Raw genomic sequence first — 26679 nt, 5'->3', positions numbered from 1 at the left:
AGCATGTGGAGTAACTGAGTAATGTAATGACCCACCCATTCTCGGGGTTTTTTTTTTTTAGTTTAATTTTGTATTTATTATTGATAAGGCAATTTTCTCTGACCAAAGGCTTACTCTGATTTACCCATCTCTAATCTAGAGAGACTGGCAGTCATAAAATAAACAAATGACTTTTCCCACCAGATTACATTGGTGAAAGTCCTAGGAAATCCAGAATTTAGGAGTATGATCTTATGGAAGAATTAGAAAATTACCTCTCTTTTCACAAAAAGCAGAGACCAAAAGTGGAGGAAAAGAAGCCATAGGCGTCTTTTTATAATTTTAGGGTTTTGTTGTTTGGTTCAGTGCATTGGATCGCTTTCAGTGGTTCACTTAGTTGTGATCACAACAGGAAATGCAGCCCAGAGAAGATGTTGTAGAATGTTCTGAAGTCAGGTGAGATTTAACACAATTTTTATGCTATCCAATGAAGAAATAACACCTGAGCCTGTATGTATAGCTGCACACGTTCTTAGCATTGATCACAGTAGCTTCCCTGCCATACTCCACTTCTGTGGTCCTTACCTGCTTTACTTGGATGGAAGAGATTTGTTCCTATTGCTACAAAAATGAAATCCTGACTTCTTATTTGATAACAGTCATGCACTGAGTCAGTTAACTCTTCAAAGGTCAGTGAATAATGCAATTTGGTGCAATTCTTCCTAACTGAATGGCAAGGGTAATAACTGAACCTGCATGGCTGTGGCTGAGCTAAATGAAGATTACTTTTCACCTGAGGCAACTAAAGAACTTTTGGATCTACAAACAAAAAAAGAGTTTTCTAAAGCTGAGTTAACAAAAAAAATTCAGAAAAGCATAATCATAGCAGGAAAGCTGGCCTTACAGAAGTAGGCATTCTGCGGTGCTCAGATACATACCACATTGAATCCTGATTTCAAGTGAATCTTAAATAGAAAAGCTTCTTTGGTCAATATCAGCATTTGACTCTCTTTATGAATTTAATGACAGTGTTCAAAGATCAGGCCAGTGGTTCTTGCTAGCAAACATGTAATCTTTCTCAGTTTTTTTTCTCCTTAGTGATTGTTTTTATCCAAGCTCTCAATCATGGAAAAATTTACCACTTAGAGTCCAAATATTCAAGTGAGCATTTAAGGACATTAAAGAAATATTATCTGTTGATTTCACTGGAAAGGAAGAGCAAAATCTTCTCACTGTAAACAAGACCCAAGACTGACATTGTCATCTATCTGCAAAGGCTGACAGGATATGTTTTTACCAGTACCTTAATGCAGCCACATATAATTCTCAATTTGCTCTGAGCTCAGCTCATGTGTGGGGGTGTTTCTGTGTGATAAATGTCTTTCAATTACTTAGCAATAAGAAGCTGCTTCCTTGTAGCAGAGACATCAATCCTTATTTGTCAGCTTTGTAAACTGATCTCCATGGCTGCACCAATCTGTTGATTACTTATTTTGGTTCATACACAAGAACCATTACAAATATTGGTATTATTTATTTTATTTCGGCCAATATGAACATGCTGTATTTACAAGCCAAATGAAGGGCACTGAGAAGTGCTAAGATGGTAGGGCTGGTGGAAGGTGGTAACCTGTGGTGGCTGTGTGAGCACAGAATCCTAAGGTTTTTGTGGGGTTTTTGTGGGGCAGAATATTTCTTCTCCCTTTGACTGTAGAAAGCTTTATTGGAAATCTGGTTGGTTTTCAAGGGAAAAAAACAATACTTAATAAAAAAGTTTTAAGTGCATATTCAAGACCAATTTCTTGAAGACAGAAGAAGACTAAACATACAAAGTGAGACCAAGGAAAAGAGCAAAGCTATGCAGAATACAGGTGATGAGAAGCTGATGTTTGGTGTGCAGGTTTATTCCTGAGACAGCTCAGGCACATTCTGTGGGTGTTGCTGGCTTCTCTGAAGCCTGACCAAATGGTGCTGCCTCTGCCCATGGCATTGGGTGGTGTCAGGGCCTCTTGGTCTCCAACACTCCTGCAGAGCATGCACTTGTTGGCCAGCTCAGCCATAATCTTTTCACCAAGAGGGCAGAGAGACACACACAGGCTGAAGAGTTGCAAGAGGCACAAATTGCTATTTACACATAGTGTTAAAGATGTGTATGAGCTGGTGGGAGAGGTGTCCCCAGACTGTTCCTCCCCAGTGTTTTTCAGGATCAGGGCAATGAGAAAAGTCAGCAGTGTCCTGGTACATGCCAAAGTCATAATAAATAATGAGCAGAGAAAATTTCACTTTTCCCCTCTCGTTTTTCTTTAGTTTCAATCTGTTTCCACTGGGGGCTAGGGCTCTGCTCAATCTTAGTTCCACTCTACCATGGTTTACAAGGCATGAACTAAACACAATTCTTAGGTGGGGCCACCAGAACCTCCACTTTCCAAATAATTTAGCATTTCAGTTCTATACTTTGTTAACTATTTCTGCAGCGGTCTGAGTGGGGCTTGAACTCCTGAGATATGAGACATTTCCAGACATTATTGTCATCTTAGAGGCGTTACAACAAGCAGTTGACTATCAATTTGTAAAAGCAGGGTTTTGACCCTGGTTATAATTTCATTTAGTGTTACTTGGTGCTCACTGACAGAGGTCAGCCTGTCCCTGCATCATGAATGCACAAGAAAATCTCACAGTTTGCTCCCTAGCTGAGCACCAGCACCATTTTCTGTCCAAATCATAAGCCTTTATTTTCTCAGCTGTAACCTGTTCTGTTAGAAAAAGTGCCTTAAGCTATCACTCAGACTTCTTTTTCTTTGTCTGCAAAATAGCCCTACTATTTTTAGAGAAACTGAGGGCCTTTGAATCACAGAATCACAAAATGGGTAAGATTGGAAGGGACCACAGTGGGTCATCTGGTCCAAGCTCCCTGCTCAAACAGGATGAAGTGGAAATGCTGCATCCTGTCTTAAATTTACTCTACAGAAAGAATGAATTCTCACAAATAGGAAAGACAAGGCAGCTACACCATATGATTGCACAAAATGACACATGATGAGTATGCCAATACTTCATACGGCCTTGGGAAAAAAGCCCAAGCAGTACTGGCTTCACCGATCTGCAAACTGATTTGTATTCATGGTATTATGTTTTTCAAAGGTGGAAATATACCACTTGGGAAGGAAGATCAAAATGTGTCAATAGACTCTGCCCATGCTAAAAAAAGGAATATTTTATTGCTTTTCTAAAGTGGCTTTACCTGGAAGACAGGTTTACTCCTTTTTTTTTTTTTTTTTTTTTTTTAATTCCTGCAGTTTCTTGGACTCCAGCCCCACTCTGAAGTTGGGGAGCATCTTGCTTTCTCTCTTCAGTGGGAATTGGATAGAGCTGGCACAGAAGTAGCTGCGACCACTCACAAACCAGGCCTGTATTTTTGGCATCTTGGCCTGGTTAGCACAACAAAAATAGCCTAGGCCTACTAGTGAATTTTGTTACTTGCCTGATTGATCACCTCTTCTGGCCCCTGCCCAGGGGGCTCTCTGAACATCTTTGGAAATTCCTTAACTCGCTGATCATCTTCAGAGACTTGAAGAAAATTTCCCTTTATCTTTGAAGGAAAACAAACCATAAATATTTCCCATACATTTCCTGGCTTGAATGCAGTCAGCATTTATTTCTGCATCAGCAGTGAGTGGGAGGTGTAGCATCTCATGACTTGGCAGAACCAGCAATAGAAATAGAGCAAAAATGTTTGGATGAATAGTTTATTCACTAAAAAAAAAAAGGCAATTTTGGGTGGCTGGAACAAGTTGTGAATCCCTGCTGAGCAAGGTGGACACTTTCATATGGAATCTGAATAATAGAAGGAGGGTAGTACTATTTTTTTCACCCTGTTTAAATTAAACATTTCTTGTTTCTTGTTTTGTTTTGAAAATTGCCCACTTTTCATTTAAAGTAACTTTTTTTTCAGTTTTGATTTAAAATGATACTTTATTCTATCTCAACCTTTCTAGTCTGGAAAATTCTTTGGAACCTTTTTCTCCAAGAGTTTATTTTAATGCATGGGAGAAGTTAATTTCAAATTGTAAGATTTCATGGTAGCTGAAAATTTTATTCTTTAAAAAACCTTGACTAGAATATGGCCTTGTGTAAAAACAGAGGTTCATGGCTTCATATCACAAGTAAAAGCTATTTTTTCATAAGATTCTACCTACCAAAATAAGTGGATATATGTTTTTTAACACAAACTGAGTACCTTCCACTGCATGTGGAAAGTATTTTCACTGTGTAGAACGCTGGGAGTGGATGGATGTGTCTTTATTTCCATTTTGCATTAGTTTGACAGAATCAGAGAGTTAAAGCAGTTCCCTGGCTTCTCATGAGACTGGCATTGTAGCAAAAACAGAGCTCACATTTGGGTTGATTCAAAAATGTCAACAAATGACAGCTGCTGAGCTGCAGAACCCATGGCCATGTTTTCCCCTGGATTCTCTCCACAAAGGCGTTCTTCATTCTGGTGGTGACACACGAGAGCTCTGGGAGAGTCACGGTGACAAAATAAAAACAGTTTGAGAAGTGGAAGGTTTAATCCCCTCAAGTCCTTCACCAAGAGTGTAATTCTCCTTGTACTTTCATTTCCAGGAACTTCACTGGGGCCAGTGATGCTACAGCAGGGTGTGGAGAACAAGCTGGTCTTTTTTTATCCAGAGGGTATGGCCAAATAACAAATGAGGAAATTATGAAGGGAAAGAAGCAGCTTTGTCACATTAACTATACTTAGCCTTACCATACTTGGCTCTTGATGCAGACAGCTCTAATTTGGAAAAAGTTCCCTCATTAGCTGGCCCTAAAACATTTACAAAGCATCTGAATAATTGATACAATTTATGGTTTTATTGGTGGGAGCCATTAAATCCCCTCCTCCCAAACAGCATTAGGGAGGAAGCTTGGCAACATGCAGTAAAAAATGGAGCAGCTATTTAAAGAAAGTAAAGGACAAGAAAATCTTATTGAGCTTTCTGAACATGATAACACTGAACAAGGCAGAGTTTCCAAATATCCACTTCTAAAAGTATCTTATAGTAAATGGAGCCAGTGTACTGTCAATGTTACAGGCTTTTCAGTGGAAGTTTTACAAGGTCTGCCTTTGAAACAACCCCACTTATTTTTTATTTTATGCATGCTAACTTAATAATGTCAACTTGGAATTTGTATTGTTGCTGGATTCTGTGCTGCATGTGAAATTATGGGAAAGGTGGCAAATGCTTAGGTAACAGTCTCTATTACATAAGGCTCATGTGGGGTCATTTCTGTTATTCTGCTCTGCTCTGATTAGTTTTACATCAAGGTACTGGCTAACAGAAATAAATCATAGGCTTTATCTAGCCAAAGTTAGTGTGTATCAAATATACATGTATACCTGAAATAGCCTTCCAAAACTCCAGTCTTGGTCAAAAATGAGAGACTGGCATTTTTAACGTGCAGTTTATTTGACTATAGTGTAGATATCTATGTTCCACTTAGAAGAATTTTGTCCTAAAATTGCTTGTTTCTTAACATCAATTGAAAAAATCCTCCACAGTGCTTTTTAAGTTAGGTGAGAAGAAACCTCCAACAAAAAATCAGTCTGCACTGTCCTACCTGTACTCAGCAGTGGGTATGGAGCATGAAGCATGGACATGGTAGTTAAGGAAGCTGGAGAGAGAGTACTGTCTGATGAGTCATTATCAAAGCCGATGCTATAAGCCTTCAAGTTGAACAAACATAGGAGTTTTAATGCTTTACTATGATCTGGGGGAAAACCCCCTAGCTGATAATGTTGGTTTTGAGTTTGATGGAAGAACCTGCCTGAGCAAAGGATGTGTCTAGGCTTTCATGATTTACTCAGTTTGCAGACTCCAGCTTCTATGAGCATGTCAGAAAATTCCATAGGTTTTTAGGCTTTGAGCAGCACAATGCTGTATATACTGAGGATTCATAGGTAAACTAAATAAATTAATTTGAAAACAAAGGTGCCAGCTTTTACTCATTGCAGGATTTCACCTTTTATTTATTTTTAACATGGTGCTGGAAGCAATTGCTTTCTGTTTTCTCATTTAAGGCTGTGCCATGGTGTGGCCCTGGCCAAACAATAGAACAAGCTATGTATCTGCCAAGGATATCGTGATTCTCTGATTCCAGCCCAGCGGGCTGGAGTTAAAATAATCCAGCTGGCTCAGCAGCTATGGGGATGCCATTTATGGTAGCACAGTATAAGTGGCAGGACGACTAACTCAGGGCTTCCTTTGTCATTTTGCCTTCCCTGCTTTAGGCCCAACAGGACAGGATTTGCACAGTCAGAAATGCTGATTCTTCTGACTTCAGCTCCTTGTATTGTGCTGTCTCTGACAGCACAGTCCAGCTGTTTATTCATGTTTAATACATCTCCTAAGGCCATTTGTAAAGGAAACAAACTGCCCCTTCAAGGAAAGCAGCAAACAACCTAATCTCAGCTGCATTTTACACAAATTACAGTGACTTGATTCCTACTGTGCCTCAGCCTGTGGCACAGAGTGTCTGGGACACTGTTGAGTTTTCTCTGGTTTTCACAGCTGCTCAGTAAAGACATAACTTGTACAATTTTTTATGTGTGGGGGAGTGAGCTGCATACCTGCTGTGTATCTAATTGGAAAGCACAGATTCATGGTGTCACCTCAGCCTGCTACATGGCAGCCTGTGTGAGCTGCATGGTGGGCATTGCCACATGGAGCTGCACTATTGCTGCTGAAAGGCATGTTCCTCTGATGCAGGCTGAATAACAGTGCTTGGCTCCTCTAAAATGTCGTTCTCAGTGTTCAGGATTTGCAGGATGAAGCTCTGTATCCTTTCTGTTGTGCTTTAAATGGCAGTTCCTCTGCTCATTTTGCTTACTGAAGCACATAGTGCAGTATATTCCATTTGATATTAACAAAAGCTCTTTTCTGGACTTTGAAAAATGATGCAATTCAAGCACATGGCAAATAGGAGCAAAACCTATTTGCACCTAGAGGTGCAATTTACATCTAGAGGTGTGATTCCTTCCATCACAGAATGGTTGTCCAGCCAAAGAGTAAGGTCATTTTGTATGCGAAGGATAGAAGCGGAGCTTTCCAATGTGGAGGTTTGGTCTCCTTAACATGTGTCAGGAACACAATATCCTTTTCTGCTGCCTTTTCAGACCACTATATGTTTTAGCTGCAATGAAATGTTTTGCCTGCAGGTTATTATCTAAATGCTTATAATATTTTGGGGTTTAGGTACAATCCATTTTGCCTATCTTGATTCATCTGTATGGGGGTGCCATGGGTCTCCATCAAACTGAGGTGACCTTGAGTATCTGAGGCATCTCCAAGGCACTGGTTAATGTGAGATACTGAAGATTTGTTCTCTGCTGAATTAGCAAATGGATGCTCGGTACCTAATGTGTCAATTTGCGATGCTGTTATTTAGACAACTATGTAAAGCCTCGTGTGCCTCTGCCTACAGAGGTGTTCTAAGCTCCTCCTTACAGACATGAAGAAGAAGAAACTCTGTTTGGGTGTTATTAATCTCATTGTAGAGAAGACATGTAAAACAGTTCAAATGCCTTGCATCCTAGATATGCCCATTGTTCTTCATTCCTTGATTTATTTATGTCAAAGTAATTTATGCAACTAGCTCACATGTACATTGTAGACATTAAGTCAGATCATTGTAATTCCACTCAGGAGGTAATACCTGATAAACAAAAGAGACAACCTGCTGTTACCTAATCATAAGATCTCTGCTTAAAAACTGTAAGACTACAAAGAAAGGCAGAGACCAAACACCTATGGAGAATGTGCCTTTGATATGCATAGTGTGTAGCTCATTAATTGGCTACTGTTTGGTCCAGTGTGGGTAATATGATAAACATCTTGTGACATTGCAGTGCTGTAATATATCTGATTTTATTGTGGACCAGTCAATTAAATCAGTCAATAAGAATAGATTTTTACTAGAACAGAGGCAGCTGGTATTTGGGTATTTTTAGTAGATAATATCTATGAAGATTTATTTTTCTTATAGAGATGTTGGGTAAAGGTGTCAAGCAACTAGGATGGAATATTTAATTGTAAAGTTGTATCAGCCCATACAATAGAATACCCTGAGTTTACTTTGAGGTTGTGGATACCAAATATAGCTAATTAAGCATTATGGTAACTGGTTCATAAAAATTTAAAAAGGTGAAACCTATAAACTTCATACAATTTCTTTTAGGTTTTTTATCATATTTTATATTTGTATTCTTTTTTCCAAACTTTGAATGTGAGATCTTTCTCTAAAGGCAATAGCTCATTTGTGTATTCTTTGTGGGCACTCATTTCCATTAATAGTGGAATTATGTATTTTTAATCAGCCAATGAATTAACAAATCAAAACACAGGACAAGAAAAACCCACCTCATGGAACTCATGCTGTGCAAAAATGTGTTTATTTTTTTCACGTCGACATCTTCAGCTTAGGGAGTAGTTTGAGATTTAACACGCTGTGTCCTATTTCTTTCTAGGTCTCCTATGTAAAAGCTATTGACATTTGGATGGCTGTGTGTCTTCTCTTTGTCTTTGCTGCTTTGCTGGAATATGCAGCAGTCAACTTCGTTTCACGGCAGCACAAAGAATTCCTGAGGCTTCGGAGAAGGCAAAGAAGACAAAACAAGGTACAGCTGCTCTTTACCTGGGGAGACTGAATGTGCCCTGACTGCCCTGCTCATGTGCAGCTGGTTTCTTACCTCACTCTTGCCCTTGCAGGAGAGTCTTTTCCTAAAGTTTCCTTTTGAGTGATTTACTCCTTGATAAAGAGCTCATAATTGGCTGCTGGGTTTATTTGCAGTATATTAAGTTATTGACAAATGTCAGTAATTGGTTACCAATTCCATTTTCTTCTCTTCATGCGACTGCTGAGGCAGCTGGACCTCTACAAATACTGTGCTACTACGTGGCACCACCAGTAGATAAGGAACTGTTGGATGCAATGACACAGATAAAAGAATGATATTATCCAGGTGTGCTGTCATCAGAACATGCCTGAGATCTGTCTCTTCTAGTGCTGCCCGAGCTATCCTAAAATGGGAAATTTCCTAGGATAGCCATTGCAATGATTGGCAGTTCTGCCCTCACTTTTACACCACCAGCAGCTGGTGTCTTTCCCAACTGAAACCAGAAAACATGGCCATTTTAAAAAAGGAGAAGGATTAGGAGAATTTCCTCTCTGGATTCTGTAATTTCACACTTTGCGACCAATGCAAACTTCAAATTTTTAGCAAAATACCTCTTTGTAAGTGTCATTATCACAGAATTTTATGCCAGTGACTGACATATAGAAGAGGGGATAGTTTGTAACCTAGATATCAGTCTAGAAATAATTTTAGGAAGACTGTCCATCTGTCTTGTTTTGTTGGGTTTTTTTCCAGTAAATGGGAAGACAAGAGTAGACATTAAATTGAATTTTATTTGAGTCATGATCATTCCCATGTCTAGAGAATCTGGAACTGTAAACTCTACATATATATTTGCTAGGTGAAGTAAATATTTGCTTGAGCTGCACGAGCGCTTCAAGCCACAAATAATGGTTTCCTTTACAAGAGGGATGACAACAATGGCACAGGGCATTTGTATTTTGACAGGTCTGTCTAACAAATGTTCTGTAGCTAATGTAATATTTGATGATACTCTGGGAAGAAAGCTGTTCTCTAGTTTAATATCATTGTCAGATGAATTGAGATTCCAATGAAGATTAGATTACAGGAGAGAGCAGAGCTGCTTGCCTGTCTACAGGCCACACGCACTGCCACTGGAAGCCTTTGTTTTCAAACCCAGCATGGCATCTGTAATTTCATTTTTGGATGCAAGATCTGTTTTTGTGAACAAGTAGCCATCCTTGGTAAGTAACAGTATCCAGTGACATTACTCAAGTTTATGAGATTTTGGTCTATGGAAGTGGTCATTCATCTGCTTCGAAAGCTATTATTTTGGTGACTGTGAAAAGAAAGTTATTTAAAACCAAATCATCAGAAGACTTGTGTTTATCCTAAGCCTCGTGGTGCATGGATTCTTTGCAAAATAGGTAACAACATAATTAAATACAAGGAAATATGCAGCTGAGTAAGTGAGACCTATCCATTTGCATAGGCTTGCTTTTTTCCTATGAATCTGCTTGCACAAATTTTAAAATAGGGAACAATGTTACTAAGGCAGTTTCTTTAGGAGGTATTTTCTGCACCTCTGTACTTGATTTTGTCTCTCACGATTTTCTCAGTTTATTTTGCCTTGAAAGTGATTCTCATTGTTTTGCATGATGGTCTTCTCTAACCAAGCCATTCTTCTCTTTGCCTGTTGTGTGTGTGTGTGTCGTCATGCTGCTGCTGTGGTATTCCCATTCTTGCTGCTGCTATCTATGCTGACACTCTGGGGACAGGCACAGACTGTGGCTGTTGGGAATGAGAGCGTTGAGTCCGTGCGGCGCATGAATGGCTTGCGGAGCAAAGAGTCATCAGCTTACGGGACAGTGAATCAGATCGGCAATTCAAGTTTGAGGGTAAAGCTGTAGTGAGAAAGAGAAAGCAAGAGAGTTTTAGTACGTGCAACGATGCCATAAATCAGCAAAATGGACCATTTTGATTGGCATCACTGGTAGTCTCTTGCATTCTCTTTGCTAAATGCCCCCAAAATATACAGTGCTGTCCCCAGCATGAACAGCAGTTTCATGTTGTACATTCTTATGGCCCAGCCTTACGCTTGCTTTTTACTGTGGCTGGGCTATGCCACCCCTATTCCAAACCTCTTAAGGAAAGTGCATGCATATTCAGCAGCTTGGTCCTGTGTAAAGATAGAGTGAATGGGGTGGGGGGAGAGGGCCATAGGAAATGCCTTGAGACAGTAAATCCCACATTGTGTCATGTTTCAGATAAGTGTGTTCCAACAGAATGTGGTATGTATAACAAAATGCATTTTTGTTGCTGTGGTATTTACTCCTGAACTGTCAACCTGCAGCCTTCCTCTTTGTGATGTCCCAAGCTCTGCTTAGTGGAATATGAATAGCTATGAGTGAAAAAAGTATTTCCTTGGTTTCTTTTTATTTGCTTGGAGAAGAGCCATGAAGTTGAAATCTTTTACGTCATGTAACGTAGCAGATCAAAACCAATATGATAGCAGCTGATGCATCCAGATTAGGGGTGAGTTGTGGAGGTAATAAAATCAATGATGGAGAAAGAAACAAGCTTAGTGTGCAGCTCACTGCTTGCTACTAGGGGCTGAGGAATGAAATGTGTTCATTTAAATAAAATGAGACTGGGGTTTTAATCTTTCAGGACTTGATTTCCCAGAACAAAAACATTGTCTGAGCCACTCTTGAGCTGTAAAGGGCTTCCAACTTTGATCAAGCTCTGTGAAGTCATGTTATTATAAAATGCAGATGAATTCAGTGAATTTTGTACACTGTAAAGGGACTTAGTAGCTTCCAAAATCAAAGCAAAACCCTCAGTTCATATTACACAGCAAAATTAAGATAGAGGGTTTACAATGCAATAAATCATTCACTTTCAGAGCTACATCATCAAGCAGTAGAAGAGAGCCTTACTTTCTGGATACTTTCTATTGTAGAACTAATAATATTTACATATATACAAAAACTGAATATAAAAAGAAAAGAAATCAGGAGCTCTCTAGGAGATATGACCAGTATTAGTATGCTTCCACTGAAAAGCTGATGCATACAGCTACAAAAGAAGTCCAAGTACTCAGTGCTGCCTATCTCACCAATTACAAAGTGCTGGTAGTTCAGCTAAAGTTTGTGTAAGTTGTGGTTATCCCCTCCTTTAGGGAAGCTTGCAGAAACCTCTCTTCTCCCTTAGAACATTGTGCATTACACAGACAGCCAGGGCAGTACTCAGAGGGGCTGTGTTGCTGCAGTGCTTTTGCTGCAGAGCCCTAAGAGCTGGAGCTGCTCTGGTATTGTTTTTCCCTGGAGAACTCCCATCACATAACTGATGTGCACTTGAGAGGTCAACAGAGGAGATGTAGCAAGGCAGAGGTTTCTGGAGCAATGCTACTATGGTTGCAGCTTTCTGCTCAAGAGAAGGATATTTATGCACAGAAGAGAACATAGGAGCAGAGCCTGTGGTGCCACAAGGAGCCTCACAAGCAGGGAACTTGATTTGTTGAGGTATTGCTCACTGAACCAAAGCTTGAGTTGAATGCAAATGTGAAAGTCGTAGTCAAGAGCAGACAGTGTAAGAGTGTGGTTGAGTATCTATACTGCATCACTCAGTTCTAAGCTAGGGAGAGGAAAAAGGTGCTGAAGCTTGGCCACAATTCCTGGATTTGCAACTTGATCTACAAGACAAGAAAATACCTGCTCTCAGTTTTGTAAGCCTGTATCTCTGGCACTGCCTTTGTTATTGTCTGTGCTGGGTCTTGTTCTTCTTAGTGCTGCAACCCTCAGACCAGTTAGTCTGAGCAGACATCTTAAGAGACCATCAAATCTCCTAAATCAAGCATCAGATTGTTAATGTTTTTCTATGGAAAGTCTGGGTTGTATTGTTGATCGTCCAGAAATTGTGTTACAGATGAAGCATTTGAAAAGACAGCTTTATCAGGACCTGTTGGCATCTTCCACACACACAAAGTCCCTATATCCTCAGGTTATCAGTGCTTCACTCTGTCTGTCTTCCCCACACAATTTCTCTAGGAGGAAGCATTCAAAGTTTGTCCTAAAGGTTCATGTAGTCTTTCTGCTCAAGTTAAATACATCATCAGTGTAAATAAACTTGTATTCAATACTTGATTGCTGCAAGAAATGGTTGCCTATTTCTTGTATATCATGGTACAATAGAGAGAGTACAGGCTGCAGAAGCCAGGAGTCTAATGGTACTGAGGATGTAGTGAAGTTACATTATATTAAAATATAAATTTTTTATGGTGCCAGATCACTTGAAAGAAAATAACTTATATTAAAAACATGATTTTTAATAATTAGACATTATTTCTTAGTTTTCAAAATGATGGGTTTCCAGGGAAGCAGAACTCTTTACTCAGGTTCAATCATCCCTTTTTGAAAACAATAATTATTACGTTATATGATCAGTAGTCAAAATGAGTCACAGTACACTAGTATTCATATCATCATCTCAAAGATGACTTCCTAAATTATATGTGTGATGGTTACCAGTGTGACCAAGACTAGGGGTTAAGTTTGGGACCATTAGGGTTAAAAGCAATACACTGTAGCTTGAATGAAGAACTGTGCAGCTGGAAGATGTGACAGGTTCAATCCCATGTGCAGAGAGCACAGAGCAATACAAATAACAATGCTGCAACCAAGGGGGCTCATATGCATGCAGATTAGCAAAGGGGTCACAAATGGTGTTTTCAAATGAAAGAGCTGGGACTGGGACTAAGTGTGATTACAGAAGCAAGGGATAACTCTCTAAGCAAAGCTGGAAGCACCTGGTCAAATTCTTCAGAGAATTGTTGGCCCTTGGATGGAGCTGCCAGTGGTGAAGCAAGTACCACAAAAGCCCAAACAAAGTTACTGAGATAATACAGTATTTCTACCTTTCAACAGGAGAAGAGATGCATTGAGCAACACCAGCTTCTATAGACCATCTCTATCATTTTAATCATACTGAAACCCCTCTGTCAGATCCCCCAAATAATTTTCTAAGGTTTTCTAGACTTGCCCCTAGCAAAAAATCAGTGCTTTCAGCCTGACTTTGCCTTTAAAGCACTTGGCACTGCTGTCCCTGGTGGGAATGTTTTCCTGCTGTCACCGTGCGCAGCGCATTCGGCGGGAGGATGTGTGCGCTCCGCGTTATGTAAGGTGCCGCATCATGTGAATAATGGAAGTGCTCAAGGAAAGCCCTTTTGCTGAGCTATTTTTGGTACTCACTGAACAAGCTCAAACACACGAGTTTCATTGTGAAAAATAGGAATCTGAGTCTGAATGGCTTTTTTTTTCTCTCTCTCTCTCACATCTTGCTTACTTAATGGATTAAAGCGCATGTAGCTTCTGCTGTAGATAAACACCCTCAAGATACAGTGGTTACTTTTATTTCTCCAGGGCAATTGCATTAGTGCTTTAATGTAACTGTGCAGATAAAAATCCAGTAGAGGATAAACACAAAAATTTATCATTTAGCTTGAAGTTATAGTCCCACATACAACTGCAGTGAATATTTAGCTGTAGTTAAACAATAGACACAATTCGCTGCATCATGTTGCCATGTCACTTTGTGGCTTTGTCTGAATGTCCTTTTCTGTCTTTTTATATTGAGCATGAATAAGCTAAGAATGGCCCTAGTTAATATCAGTGGAAGTATCTGTATTGTTTCTAAATGGACATACCTCACGTACTTTAAACATTTAAAAAACCCCGTCATCTCAAATTTGAAAATTATCTTGATATAAATCCTTAGTCTAGCTCTAGGCACAAATCTAGAGAAATAAGTTCCCAAAGAAAGAGCAACCTGTAGGAAAAAAAGCAATTCAGCTGTGGGGGTGGTATCCAAGCAATGGATCAAAAAATTCTAATAAGAGCAATCTGACCAAATGGAGACACTAAGTTTACTGGAAATGTAGATTTTTCAGTGAAAAGCAGACACAGACAAAGAAACAGTGGAAGAGAAAAATTGGGTTTCATAGTGTCCTGTTTACAAGGGTAATTGAAAGAGAAATTGAAGATTTTTCCCTCCCCTACTGGAGAAGGGAAGGTTAAAAATTCTAAACAATTTACTGTGTTTTGTGTGTTTTATTGCATCAGACACAAAAAGATGATGGACTATGGTGGGGTGGATTTTTTGCCTCAAACCAAGAAATAAAGGAGAAAATGGATAGTTGCATTTCAAGGGAGAGAATTCTGAAAACCAAATAAAAAACCATGAAACATTCTGTAACAACAGGCAGACTAATTTATGGAACATGTCATATCAGTTCCTGAGAAAGTCCCAAATATCTAAACAATAACTGAAGTGGGTAAAGTGCTAGTGCACAAGCTGGAGTAATGGAATCCAGGTACCAGAGTAGAAGAAAAGACAGGAGAACAAAATCAGGAGAAAAAATTAGAATTTCTGGGGGGAAAAAACCCCAAACAAACAGCGCCAAACCAAACCAAAAAGAAGCGTCAGCAAACCAAACCAAACCAAACCAAACCAAACAAAAAAAGAAACACAAAGAAAATTACAACAAGGATCCATGGCTAATGTAGAAAGGGTGGAAACCAGAGAAGTGGATAACTGGTGGGGAGAAGGTAAGGCTGCAGAATGATGAATTTTTATACACCCTGAATTTGTCAGCAGTACAAGTGGTACTCTGTGGGGCAGGGGACAGATACTGAAACTGTAGGGACCATGCATGGCACCAAAGCAGCAAGCAAGCAGGACATGATGCAGTATAATTACTCACATTGCCCAGCTTCCAAATACTTAAAACAAATCATTCCTTATGGTCTAATAGGATAGGAACAGGACATAAGCTACAGAACAGAAATATTACAGTATTTCCAGTCTAGGGTGATGAAGTGACTGTGTGCTGTACCACATGGGACAGCTAGGACTGGAAAAGTCAGGAGTACTGGATAAAGTTTTTTCTTGTTTGCTCAGTAGTGGAACTTTGCTTTAGAAACTCTCAGTCCTCTCTTGTACCTACCCAGCATGCAGTGGCTGAGAGGATCAGCTCTGAACTGACAAGCCTTAGAGACTGAAGTTTGCACTTCACTCAAGTGAGTTTGTCCTGGAAGTTACTCATGAACAGCAGGAGACACACCAAAAATGAACTCTGCAGTTTTCCAGCTCATGAAAGGTACTCTCCAGCTGGGTGCAAATGTGTTATTTCTTATTATACCTAGGGGAGAGTGCAAACTGAAAATAGGGCAAAGGAAGTTAGAAAGAGACAGGAAATGTTCTTATTTTGAAGCTTTAAAGCAACAAGTAGCTTTTGAAGAACCATCTGCCTCAGGCACCAGATACAATAAATCCGTGGTTCTCTGGGCTAATATAAATCCAGATCTGGCTTGCTCAGGACTAAAGCCCACATGGAATTGCATAGGGAACGTGAAAGCCGAGAAGCGCTCTTTGCCATGTGGAGATGAGTATCCAGCTTATTAGCTTGAGACAGGACATTGCTGGGGACAGCAACCACCCAGGCAGAGAAGAGCCTCAACCAACCCCGCCATAGGGCTTTATGCCCCAGGTGATGGGCGGGGAAAGAGGACTGTGGCCAATGGGATGCCATTAGGGAGGGTGAGGGGAGGGGCCACCTGTGGGACAGACCACTAAGGGAGGGGGGTATGGGGACAAACCATTTGATGAGAAAGGGGGAATAAATGTGACCTGACATACCCAGTAAAATTTTCCCATCACCAGGGTAAAAACACCAACTAAATAAGCTATTTAGTGCACTACAACAACCAGATTTTTGTTTTCCAGATTATTTTAGAAAATGGTGATTCTTTGTGAAATATATGTTAATGATAAAAAATATAAGGAAAGTAGACTTCAGAAGGAGTATGTTTAACCTAAGCTGCCCTACCCAAGACTCCAGACAGAGAGTGAAAAACTATCACAATCTCAAGATATAGGCTTAGGCAGCACAGGAGACAACTTCACCCCAAACTGGTTCCTTTGTTCTTTCCTTGTAGGTAGCTTATCTTGACTCTTTCCATGCCTAGAGTCAGCACCCAGTAAGGCCTTGGTGTCAGGGTTTCTCACTGCTGTGATGGCCAGGTCCTCTTTCCAATGGAGGAAGTGAAGACACCAGGAGTGGAGCAGTTTCTGATCCATCATTGCCAGGCATCTGTCGTGATGCTTCATATCAGTTCTGAGTTCTGTCCCAAGACTCATTTTCAACAGCAAAAAAAAAAATATTTCAGTGTTGGTAAATATAAATTAGTATTTCTACAAGAGAGTGAAGGGGTTGAGCAGCTAGAGCCAAGCATAATGCAGGCTGAGAATGCCAGCACTCTGTATCCATGTATTCCTACCCTCACTAGCAGCCCTGCTCGCCCTATGGATCTCCAGAGCATACTGCACCAGTTGTATCAAATTACATGGAAACTGGTGAGATGGGCAAGTGTTCAGTATGATCCATGAAATGCATATTTACATCTGACCCAATTAATCCCCTTCTCCACAGGGGATAGAAGCTGCTGTTTGAATGTAATTAATTGTGAAGCATTCTGTAATGATGTTGTCCAAATGGCATTGTTCAAAACCAAATTGTATTAACCAGACTGCTGAAAGCTCATTCTCTCTCAAGTCTGAAAAACTTCATGGGTTCCCGTAAAATCCAGTTTTTACAGTACTTTTAAAAAAGTACTGTTGAAATCATTTATTTCTCCACCTTTATTTTTTTTTCCTGGGGGAAAACAGCCTTTTTTATAGTCATTCCTGTTCAAGTTGACAGATTTTCTTATGGCAAACTGATTACTCAGAGCCTGATTCTGACACATGTGGCTTGATTTAATGATCAGATGTGTTTATTCCTCTTTATCCCCTGCTGGAGAAAGATGCTATTTACTACAATATGATAAATTGTACTTGGGTATTTCTCTTGTGGCCCAATATTTTAATTTGGTTGGTTGGTTGGTTGGTTGGTTGGTTGGTTGGTTGGTTGGTTAGTGGTTTTTTTGTTGGTGGTTTTTGTGGGTTTCGTTTTTGTTTGGGTATTTTTTTTTTGGTGGGGGATAATACTAATCTTGCACTGCGTGTTACTGGGAGTAGATGGATAGGATAGGTGAGGAAGGAGATTTTCTTTTCTACAACATGAGGAGGGGGCTATGGGTAGTTGCACTGGAAGGAATTAACACATTGAAACCCTACATATTCTGAGCACTTGTTGCTGAGTCTTGCCAGAGTCCTCAAAAAGACTCATTTCGAGTTGGGAGCACTTGAAAACTCCATGCCAAGCCAAACCATAAGTCACTAAAAGTTTACTCATTTCCACTCTCTGTGAACTCCCAGCAGTCTCTCAGAGCTGTCCACTGGCTCTTCCCACACTCCACGTCTTCACTACAGCAGGATCAATGTCAAGAAGGACTTACTATTGAAAAGCTCTGTTTTCCAGTGGCTGCTTGAATATATCTGGCATACTGAGCATGCCAGAGTGTTTTTAGCTCCTGGAGAAACAGATTGGAAAGGTCAGAAAATGCTGCTGTGTTTGCCAATACACATGAGGTGCCAGAAGTCCAGAATCCTACCTGTGAATTTCTGCACTGATCCTGTAACTTCTCTCTGAGCAAGGACATAACTCTTAAAGTCATTTAATTTCTAACTTATATATGTAATTTTTCGTACAGATACTGTGTGTGCAGTTGTACATACAAATAATCCACCTGCATAAGTGCAAGTTTTTCACCAAGGGTCCAAGGTTTTATTTTCTCTGCAGTAACATGACAAGATTCTTAGGAGACATGACACCTTTGCTTTCATGCTTCACCTCATTCTCTTCAAGTGGTTCTCCATGTGTGTTGTGATATAACCCTTTCTGCTAGTCATGTGGAAGTGCTTTGCCTGTGACTCATTCCTTTTTCTGCTAAGCCTTCCCAAGCCTGCTGGTGGTAGAGACTTGCTTTCAGGTTCTCTGTAATCTTCATCTGTCAAAAGAATAGCTACTTTAGAATAAAGATCACAAACTCTGTTTGTTAGAGATTATCTGAGTGGCACAAATGTGAGAGCTTGCACACCATTCTAGTAAAGAAAGTTGTGTATTTCTTCTTCAGGAAGTAAAGTCTTACAGGCATCTGCAAGTAGCAGCCTTGACACTCTCTAGCACAAAGTTTCCATGGAATTTATCTATCTGTTGTCTGTTAACTTATGCCAGCTTTCTTTTTGACTTCCTCAGTGGGATCAGGCACCAAGTCTACTCATTTGCCCCATCAGCAGAATTTTCATCTTCTAGGCTTTTTTTGTGTGCCGATCCTCACAGGAAGACAATTTCTAGCAAGTCTAATAAAGCATGATGCCACTACAGGCTGGTGAGATAGAGAGAACTTCAGGATGCTCTTTTACAGTCCTTGGTAACTTCTGTTTGTAAATCCTTCAAGGTGCTAATGCTCTTTTTTCACCATTACACACCTAGTTAGATGAATTAAGGGGTATTTGTCTGGTGCAAGTGCTTCATTGCATGTCCAGAATGGGTGAGGTATACACCAATGAGTGGATAGTCAAGTCTTCTGAAAAATCACTATGTGCTCCTGTTCAGTAGTTCTCCTGCCCTACTAATAAGTTATATGGGTTTTACTTATAACCTTCCAGTGGCTCTTGCAGAAGACAATGTCGTTTCTTTCAAGATTTACAAGCTCTTGCCCCATCCCTTCCAGAGGAATAGAGGCAAATTATGCACCGATTTGACTGCAGTTTCCTTGTTTGACCATAATGACAGCTGATCTTCCTTCAGACAGGTCCCTCCTGGGGTACAAACAAATACCTCCAAGGCATTTATTTGGAACAAACATACACACACACGTGTGTGTGTGTGTGTGTGTGTGTGTGTGTGTGTCCAAGACCAAAATGCAGAAGTGGAATAACTTATTTTAGATACTATTCTCCCTCCATTAGCTTTACACTGTATTTCCCACAGAGGTCTCTGGATTTCTTTTGTGCCTGTCTGCTTAGTAATTGCCAGTTTTCCCATATATTGGCATATCCTGCCATGCCCAGGCTTCAGTTTCCCTGAATTTTTTATTTCTCGTTCTCCTTTTGAGCATCTTACAGTTGGGTATCATGCTTCTCACTCCAGGTAGCCTCACCAATATTTCCAGCTATGAATTCTCAAGCAAAATTAAAGAGGATTAGGGATTTTAAAATTTATCTGCTACTTTCAAAATTATTGCTCCATATAGCTTCTTTGTTAATTACTTCTCATCTGTTTCCTACCAAGCATGAGCTTAGATGCTCATCCTCATTTGCAAAGCTGTTTTTTGGTTTTCCAACCTACCCACTGTGTTTTTCATGTAGCGTTTGTTTTCAGCTTTACCTTTCTAGCTAGCAACAGTCTAATTTCTTATCATGGATCCCATAAAACTGGATTCTTATCAGAAATAAGATATATCTCCATTACAGATTATTTTTTAAATGCTTATAAACACTTATTTTAGTAATGCCTATGGAAAGGCATAACATTGAATTTAGATTCTTATTTTCAGGTTTACATCTTAGGAAGAACAGATTTGTCACCTTTTCAATCTTAACATGCAGCATTATAGTCATAAAATGAAAGGATTTGGTTGGAACATTTATTTGGGTCATTATCCGGACTTTTGAGTTAAATAGCCAGTGTAGCTTTCAAATTCATGAGGCAGTTGTTCAGCAGCTGGCCATATCTCTGTGCTGTGGGAAGCTCCATCTGGAGATCACAAACTCCAAGAAGGCTGCCCTGTGTTGGGCCAGGGCTCTGCCTTGATGGGAAGCTCTGTGTGACAGCAATCTGTCCTTGGTGCATCCTCCTGGGCTCCAGGACTTTGCAGCTCAAGGACTTTCTAAACCAGAGGTGGTATTTTTGTGATGAGCAGCCTTTGCTATTTATGGATAGAGCAGTCAGTTCAATGTGATGATTCATGAATTATTAAAATACTTTTTTAAAACTTGCTATGAGTTGTTCATATTAGGTCTGCATCACTTGTGAGATTAGGAATATGTATGGCCACTGGAGCCAATGGGAGTGCAGGCTGGGAGGGAAAAGGGTATTGGAAGCGGAGGAAGATCTGGTGTGAGGTGAATTCAAAGATAGAAATGACCAAAGCTCTGTATTAGATGAAAGCAAACAGGATGACTAATGTTTTTGCAAACTGTAGTGCATATCCACGGTGTTTGGTGGGTATTTGTCACAAGCAAAGTAACCCTGAGTTCAGTGACTGTGCCTGCAAGGAGGGCAGGCTTGAAAGACAAAGGACAAAGTGACTGTGCTAGTTTTCTTTCCTTATCTGATGTATTTCTGTTTGCACAATTACACAAACAATAGCAGGAACAAAATGAGCACATTTAGGGATTTAGAACAAGACAATTTCATTCTGCCATTTCAGGTTTCTCCGATGGTGGATGGGGGGTGACTGGTGGTCCTTAGCCCGTGCAAAGAAGAAAAAGCAATGGGGAAAACAAGATTATTTGCTCTCATAATTAAAAACATTTAAAAAGGAAATCATTAAACACTAAGTCACTGCTGCTGTTCCAAACCTTCACCTTGGCTTTAGACTTTATGTAAAAGCAATTGATTATCTAGCTGTTGCAGCTCTCTTTTAAAATGTCTTTGAGAACTGACATTTTGTTCCTTATCTTGAAGATGTCCTAGATTTGTCTGTCATGAACTCTAGTGGAGTCAGTTTTATATTTTTTGCTAATGGGGTTACTGTTACCTGTGCTAGATGTTCATGCAATGGAGACATAAAGTATACTTTTTTCCTTGGGAACTGGACAGGAATGTGAAGAAAAAATAATAAAATAGTTAAGAGTGGGTAGCTTTTTTCAGGCACAGAAAATGTTGTCTTGCTTCCTAAATGTAAATACTCCTTTTTTTCAAGTTTGCACAAAAGATGTTTTTCCCCAAAGACATGACAGCTCTTTTAAGATGCTCTGGTGCTGTATGCTGCTGTTCTTTGACTTCCAGATACTGGGGATGCCTGTTTATGTTGCCTGTCTCTTATTTGCTCTTTGATCTTTGTTCACTTTCCCTTGCGGCTTATATTGTGTTATTTTGTTGTAAAAATAATCTATTTGAATTTTACTTCTTGATGCATGGAGACTGCTGCTTTTGTCACACTTCTCTGTACTGTTACTGCTTTCCTCTTTGGTGAGTTCTCTTGTGAGTATTTGTGTAGCTGGGGTTGAATATCAGACTTATATCATGACAACAGATCTTTTTCATCAGATGCTGTATTTGAATCTAACAGCTGCTATTTCATGAATATTTTTTGAAGCCCATGTGAAGCTTAGTGATGTTTTTATTGCATGTGGCATACCTGCCAGTGTTCTCAGCACCTCACTTTTTTTCCTGTCACCACTGTATGTTCCTTGCTGCCGCACCCGACTCTTGTGAGTCTGTCAAATATTTTTCTCCTTTAGCTATGAAACATGAACCCCATTCTCCCATGGTGAGGTCTCATTCATCTGAGGGGAGATAGAAAGGCATTTAGCCAAAAGCAGCATACCCCAGGGGTACAGGGGTGCCCAAAGGGTAATCAGTATGACATGGTGGGATGTAAGTTTTGACCTTTCTTTTACCATGTCTTCCCTCCTTGCCTTCGATTTCAGAGTGAAGATGTCTTAGGAATTGGTACCATATAAATCTGGGGATCTTTTCTGCTGGCAGCTTTCAAGCCCTTGAAGCAAAGAGGCTTAGACTTTAGCCTCTTTGCATTTTTAAAGCTTTACAATTTAGAGGAAGCTGTTTGGCCTGGACAGTGATTGATTTCTATTCTGTTCTTCAGACTACAAATACAGAATTGTAGGATGGCAGGGAGTGGGACCAGAAGAGCCCTTGAGAGCCAGCTGGCAGAGCCAGTACCAGGCAATGCACTGGACAATTTACAGTCGCTGAAAATATTAATCAGTGCTGTTAAACATTCCTCTGTAATGTGCCCAGTATATCAGGAGTGAGTTTAAAAGAGATTTGTCAGGGATTGCTCCTAAAGGAGAGTGTGAGTGTGAATTATATCTTTTTTGTAGATGTGCTGACCCACAGTTGAGTATTTACAATTTACATCCTGTAATTCTCTTTGACTTGCAAGTACTTTTGGAGCAAAGGTGAGTAAAAAAGTCTCTGAACAATTTACCATTCTGGACAGAAATAGTAATAGGCTCTTTCTGTCCTAACAGTGTTTGCTTCCCCTTCCTTCTGCAGCAACACAGATTACAGCTGCAGATATGCTGCTGAAATACAGCTACACAGGTTTGTATTTTGTAACTCATGCCAATCTTCTACTGAGATGCCTGCTTTTTTGTTTGTGGGATTTCATTCTTTCTCAGCTGCCCTTCGCCCTTCAGCCCCTTTTAGAGGCTGCCCCAGACTTTAACTTCTGTCTGGACTGAGGAAGCAATTTCTCAACATGTAGATGAGGAGCCAAGATTAATCCAATACTTATTTTGACAGAGATATATAAGCTATAAATGCATTATACAGTCTAAAAACAACCTGCCTGTGCAATTAGCTCAGTAATTCAGACATTTTAAAACAGTGGCAGAAGAACAGAGATATGGATTATGATGCACAATGATTTAGGTTATTTAATAGAAAGCATGCAGAATTTTAATTACATTCAGGACATTTTACATTTGCTGCAAGTACTCATGTGGGTTGCTAATGTGACAACCATGGTATGATGAGGAGGGACCACACAAGGCAAGACTTGAAACCTGGCAGATAGGAATACAGAGACTAGTGCATTTCAGGCCTGCAAGAGAGCACATTTATGAAATGAATATGTGACAAGAGGGAAGTATTGGATTTCTGTGTGAGGAGCTGACAAGTCAGACAAACAGCAGCCGTGTATTATCTGTGACGGTGAAAAGATCACATCACTTGTAACCTTTGAAGCAACAGGGAAACCGAACGCGGCGTCATTTTATAATGATCTAAGAGAGAACCCTCTCTTTCCTTTCCCTCCCTGGTTATATATAGCTGTTAGAGAGAGCCCTGCTGAGCAGAAAATGGAGCATATGATCAAGGGCAGTCCAGTGAGTCAATTTACTGACTAATACTGTAGATTATCATATCAAATATATAGCGCCAGCAGTATGAACAATAATGAAGCCTAGTTTATTTCTTTCCTGTAAATTGAAATGAAGATGTGATTGGAATTGTCACACCTTGGATATATGAGCCATATTCTCTTAATCATCCAAAACAAATTGCTTTATTCTTTATAGTGACTTCTATTTTAGGATCCATTCCAAAATTGGCAAGCTGAAACCATCTATTTAAATGTGTCAAACATGTTTAAAATATCCTCTAGACCACTGTCCCCTCAGGTGATAGTTCAATGGTCTCACACTTTGAAATACCTGCTCCCTTCAGACCCAAAGAAGGGACAACTCAGCCTTTCATCCTGTGGGAAGAAATCATTCAGCACAGCACCATGCAGAGACACCCTAAATGAACTCCAGTGTCATCAGTAAAACATCCAGCTGTGAAGCCAACAGGGCAAAACACTCGTGGAAACCCCAGATGGCCATTGAAGGGAGCCTTTCCTTGCCTGGTTTTCTATTTTCCTATATCTCAGAGTGTCAATGAGCAATTATGAGGGGGATGTTGCCAATATTGTGCAGTCAATACTGGGTAAAACTGATCACTGCCTGAAGAGAATTTACAGTTAAGCAACCTGATAAAAATTCCACTCCAAACAGAAGGAATTAATTTTAATTTAGCTGTACAATACCAGACTTGTGTTTTAGTGGTTTCCAAGTCCCAGGTGAAAGTCTAATTGCCTTTGGGTCTGTCAAAATTCGAATGGGAGCAAAAACTTAGGAAATTAACATTTGAATTGCAAATTACTGCCATTCCTTCAGGGTTAAGAATCATAATCGATGTTATTGATTTCCAAAGTCCTTTGTCTAAGAGATGAGTAACTGAAGAGGCTTTTACTGTTTGCTAACAGTAAGTCACAAAACCCAAATATTGCATTCTGTTAAGTATAATTTCCTGAAACTGGTGAGTAAACTTTTACAGAAATTAGCAGAGTGTTATAAATTTAGCACATATAAGGAAAAGCAGATGGTACTGCTGTGATTGGACATGTCATTGGAGTATTCCAGAGCATGCCAAGTCTTTAATCTCTTACTATTTGCATATACTACCACATTACTCACTTTTCAGTAGACTAGAACATGTATTATGCACAAACAACAACTCTTTTTACTGAGCTTTAAACTTAGAATAAAAACAAAATTCCATTTGCTGGGTTTGCAGCACTCGTGATCATTTTCCAAAGCCTCCAAAAGGTTCCTGTTGCATATTCTGGGTGGTCAGAACACAGTCACAGATTGCTACATGGGCCTATGTACTTGGTGATCCTCAGCTTTCTGTGCCAGCAATGGGACAGGCTGTGTGTCATGAGCAGTAGATCAAATGAGAAGCATCACATTTCAAAATACTTTATGGTACTGGAAACTCTTTGAGTGATTATCAACTCTGTGGATTTCCAAAAGCAGATGGTTTTAATTAAAAAAAAAAAAACAAACAAACAACCAAAACCAAACAAAAACCCCAACACCAACAAAAGAAAACAAAATCTAATTCCTGGCTACTCTTAAAAAATGGAGTAACACCTATCAGTTTAGAGGTGGTCTTGCCAAGGTGGAGTTCTACTTTATGGCTTGCCTTTTCTTTGGAGGAAGATAATTTAGCTGCTAAGAGCAGAAGGGGCCACAGCAGATAGGACCTAAGGAACTAAATTTTGCAAGCAGAAGGTATGGGCCATATATAAGGAAAACAGTGAGGATGAAAGCATCAAAGAGGAGGTAGGCAAAGACAGGTCTGGGAGGCAAAATGTGTCAGAGAAAAAAAAGTTAAAAAGGAATTAAAAGAGAGGAGACAGTCGCAGAAATAAGGAGACAGGGAAGCAAAAGACCAAGAGTAGATATCAACCTTCCTGTGTTTCACATTAGGGGTTCTAAGACCCCGTTCGTGTTTCCGGCTCAGAGGACAACAAATCAGTTTAATGCCCACCCATTCTGATTGTACAGTGTGTGTGATATCCTACCGTGCAGAATGTAGGTTGTCACCAAACACCTCTTGTCTGCTCCTGCCTGGTACTTATGGAGCTCTTGGATGCTCAGTGAAGTAGAAACCTGAGTTGCCAGATCTCCCTCTCTCTCTCAGGGTGTTCCTGCTTTGCTTTGTTCTTTGGCTTATTGGCACGTGTCCTGAATTCCATCCTGCCCCTGGTGCCATCCCTTCTCAAAAGTGGAACCTCAAGGTCAGGAACCTCAGGCAGCCACAGTGAGTCCTGACCTCTTCCATGTACCTCATGAGAGGCTTCTCCAGAGCTCTGTCACTGCAAACACTGTTTTAGAATTACTCCAGGGCATAACAGATGAAACATACAACATGCATGTCTCAGGAAGGCTGCTGGCATAGCAACCCTTTACTTTTGTGCTATCTTTGTGAGCTGTCTTTTAGGTAAATTAACCAGGCAGTTATTCTCCTGTTTTCCTTGATATTCTTGAACAAAACTTGAGTTCAGATAAGCATCTGAGATCTTCTCTGAAGAACACCTTTTCCAGTGCTTCCATATTTCATCTGTTTGTACCTCTCAGTACTGACTTCTCTCATACACAGTTAAATCTCTTGTTTCAGGTTATCCTTGTATCACTTCTGCCAAGTAATAAAAGGCCAGCACCAGGAGATCTGTTGCTTAGTTACTGGCCTGGGCAGATGGTCCTCCTGGAAAAATGTCAGCATCCCACCAAAGAGCCTATTTTGGGCAGAGAGGACTGGGAAGGTTTAATGACCATTGCCTGTGTGATCTGTATTCTTGCTCCTCAGAACTACTGCAGGGGAAAGCTAGTGTAAAGTTAGCATTTTGAGAAGTTATTAAAATTTAATAATTAATAAATTCTCAGGAGAGTGCCCTTAATCTTAAAATAGAATAAAAATGTTCTCAGTAGGTGAACTTGCCACTAGCTAATGCCTTCAGGGAATACATTAGAGGACTAGATTAAGTAGTTGCCCACACCTATATGCAGGTTCATATATCTCC

The 26679-nt window shown here is 40.0% G+C and overlaps 1 protein-coding gene across 6 annotated transcripts in view; it reads left to right on the top strand.

The window, feature by feature from the left end:
- The window catches only part of GLRA2 (glycine receptor alpha 2), a 121156-nt gene that overhangs the window by 83708 nt on the left and 10769 nt on the right, over nucleotides 1-26679 (top strand). For 4 of the 6 annotated variants that reach the window (XM_036384203.2, XM_036384232.2, XM_036384241.2 and 1 more), the window contains exons 8-9: nucleotides 8507-8656; nucleotides 10414-10533. In XM_036384203.2, the coding sequence (XP_036240096.1) occupies nucleotides 8507-8656; nucleotides 10414-10533 (270 nt within the window). The remainder of the gene's footprint in view (nucleotides 1-8506; nucleotides 8657-10413; nucleotides 10534-26679) is intronic. The other 2 variants (XM_036384222.2, XM_036384212.2) reach the window with 1 other exon arrangement.

Source organism: Molothrus ater, chromosome 2 (assembly GCF_012460135.2).
Source record: "Molothrus ater isolate BHLD 08-10-18 breed brown headed cowbird chromosome 2, BPBGC_Mater_1.1, whole genome shotgun sequence".
Taxonomy (NCBI): Eukaryota; Metazoa; Chordata; class Aves; order Passeriformes; family Icteridae; genus Molothrus; species Molothrus ater.
This window is presented reverse-complemented; position numbering and strand designations above follow the sequence as displayed.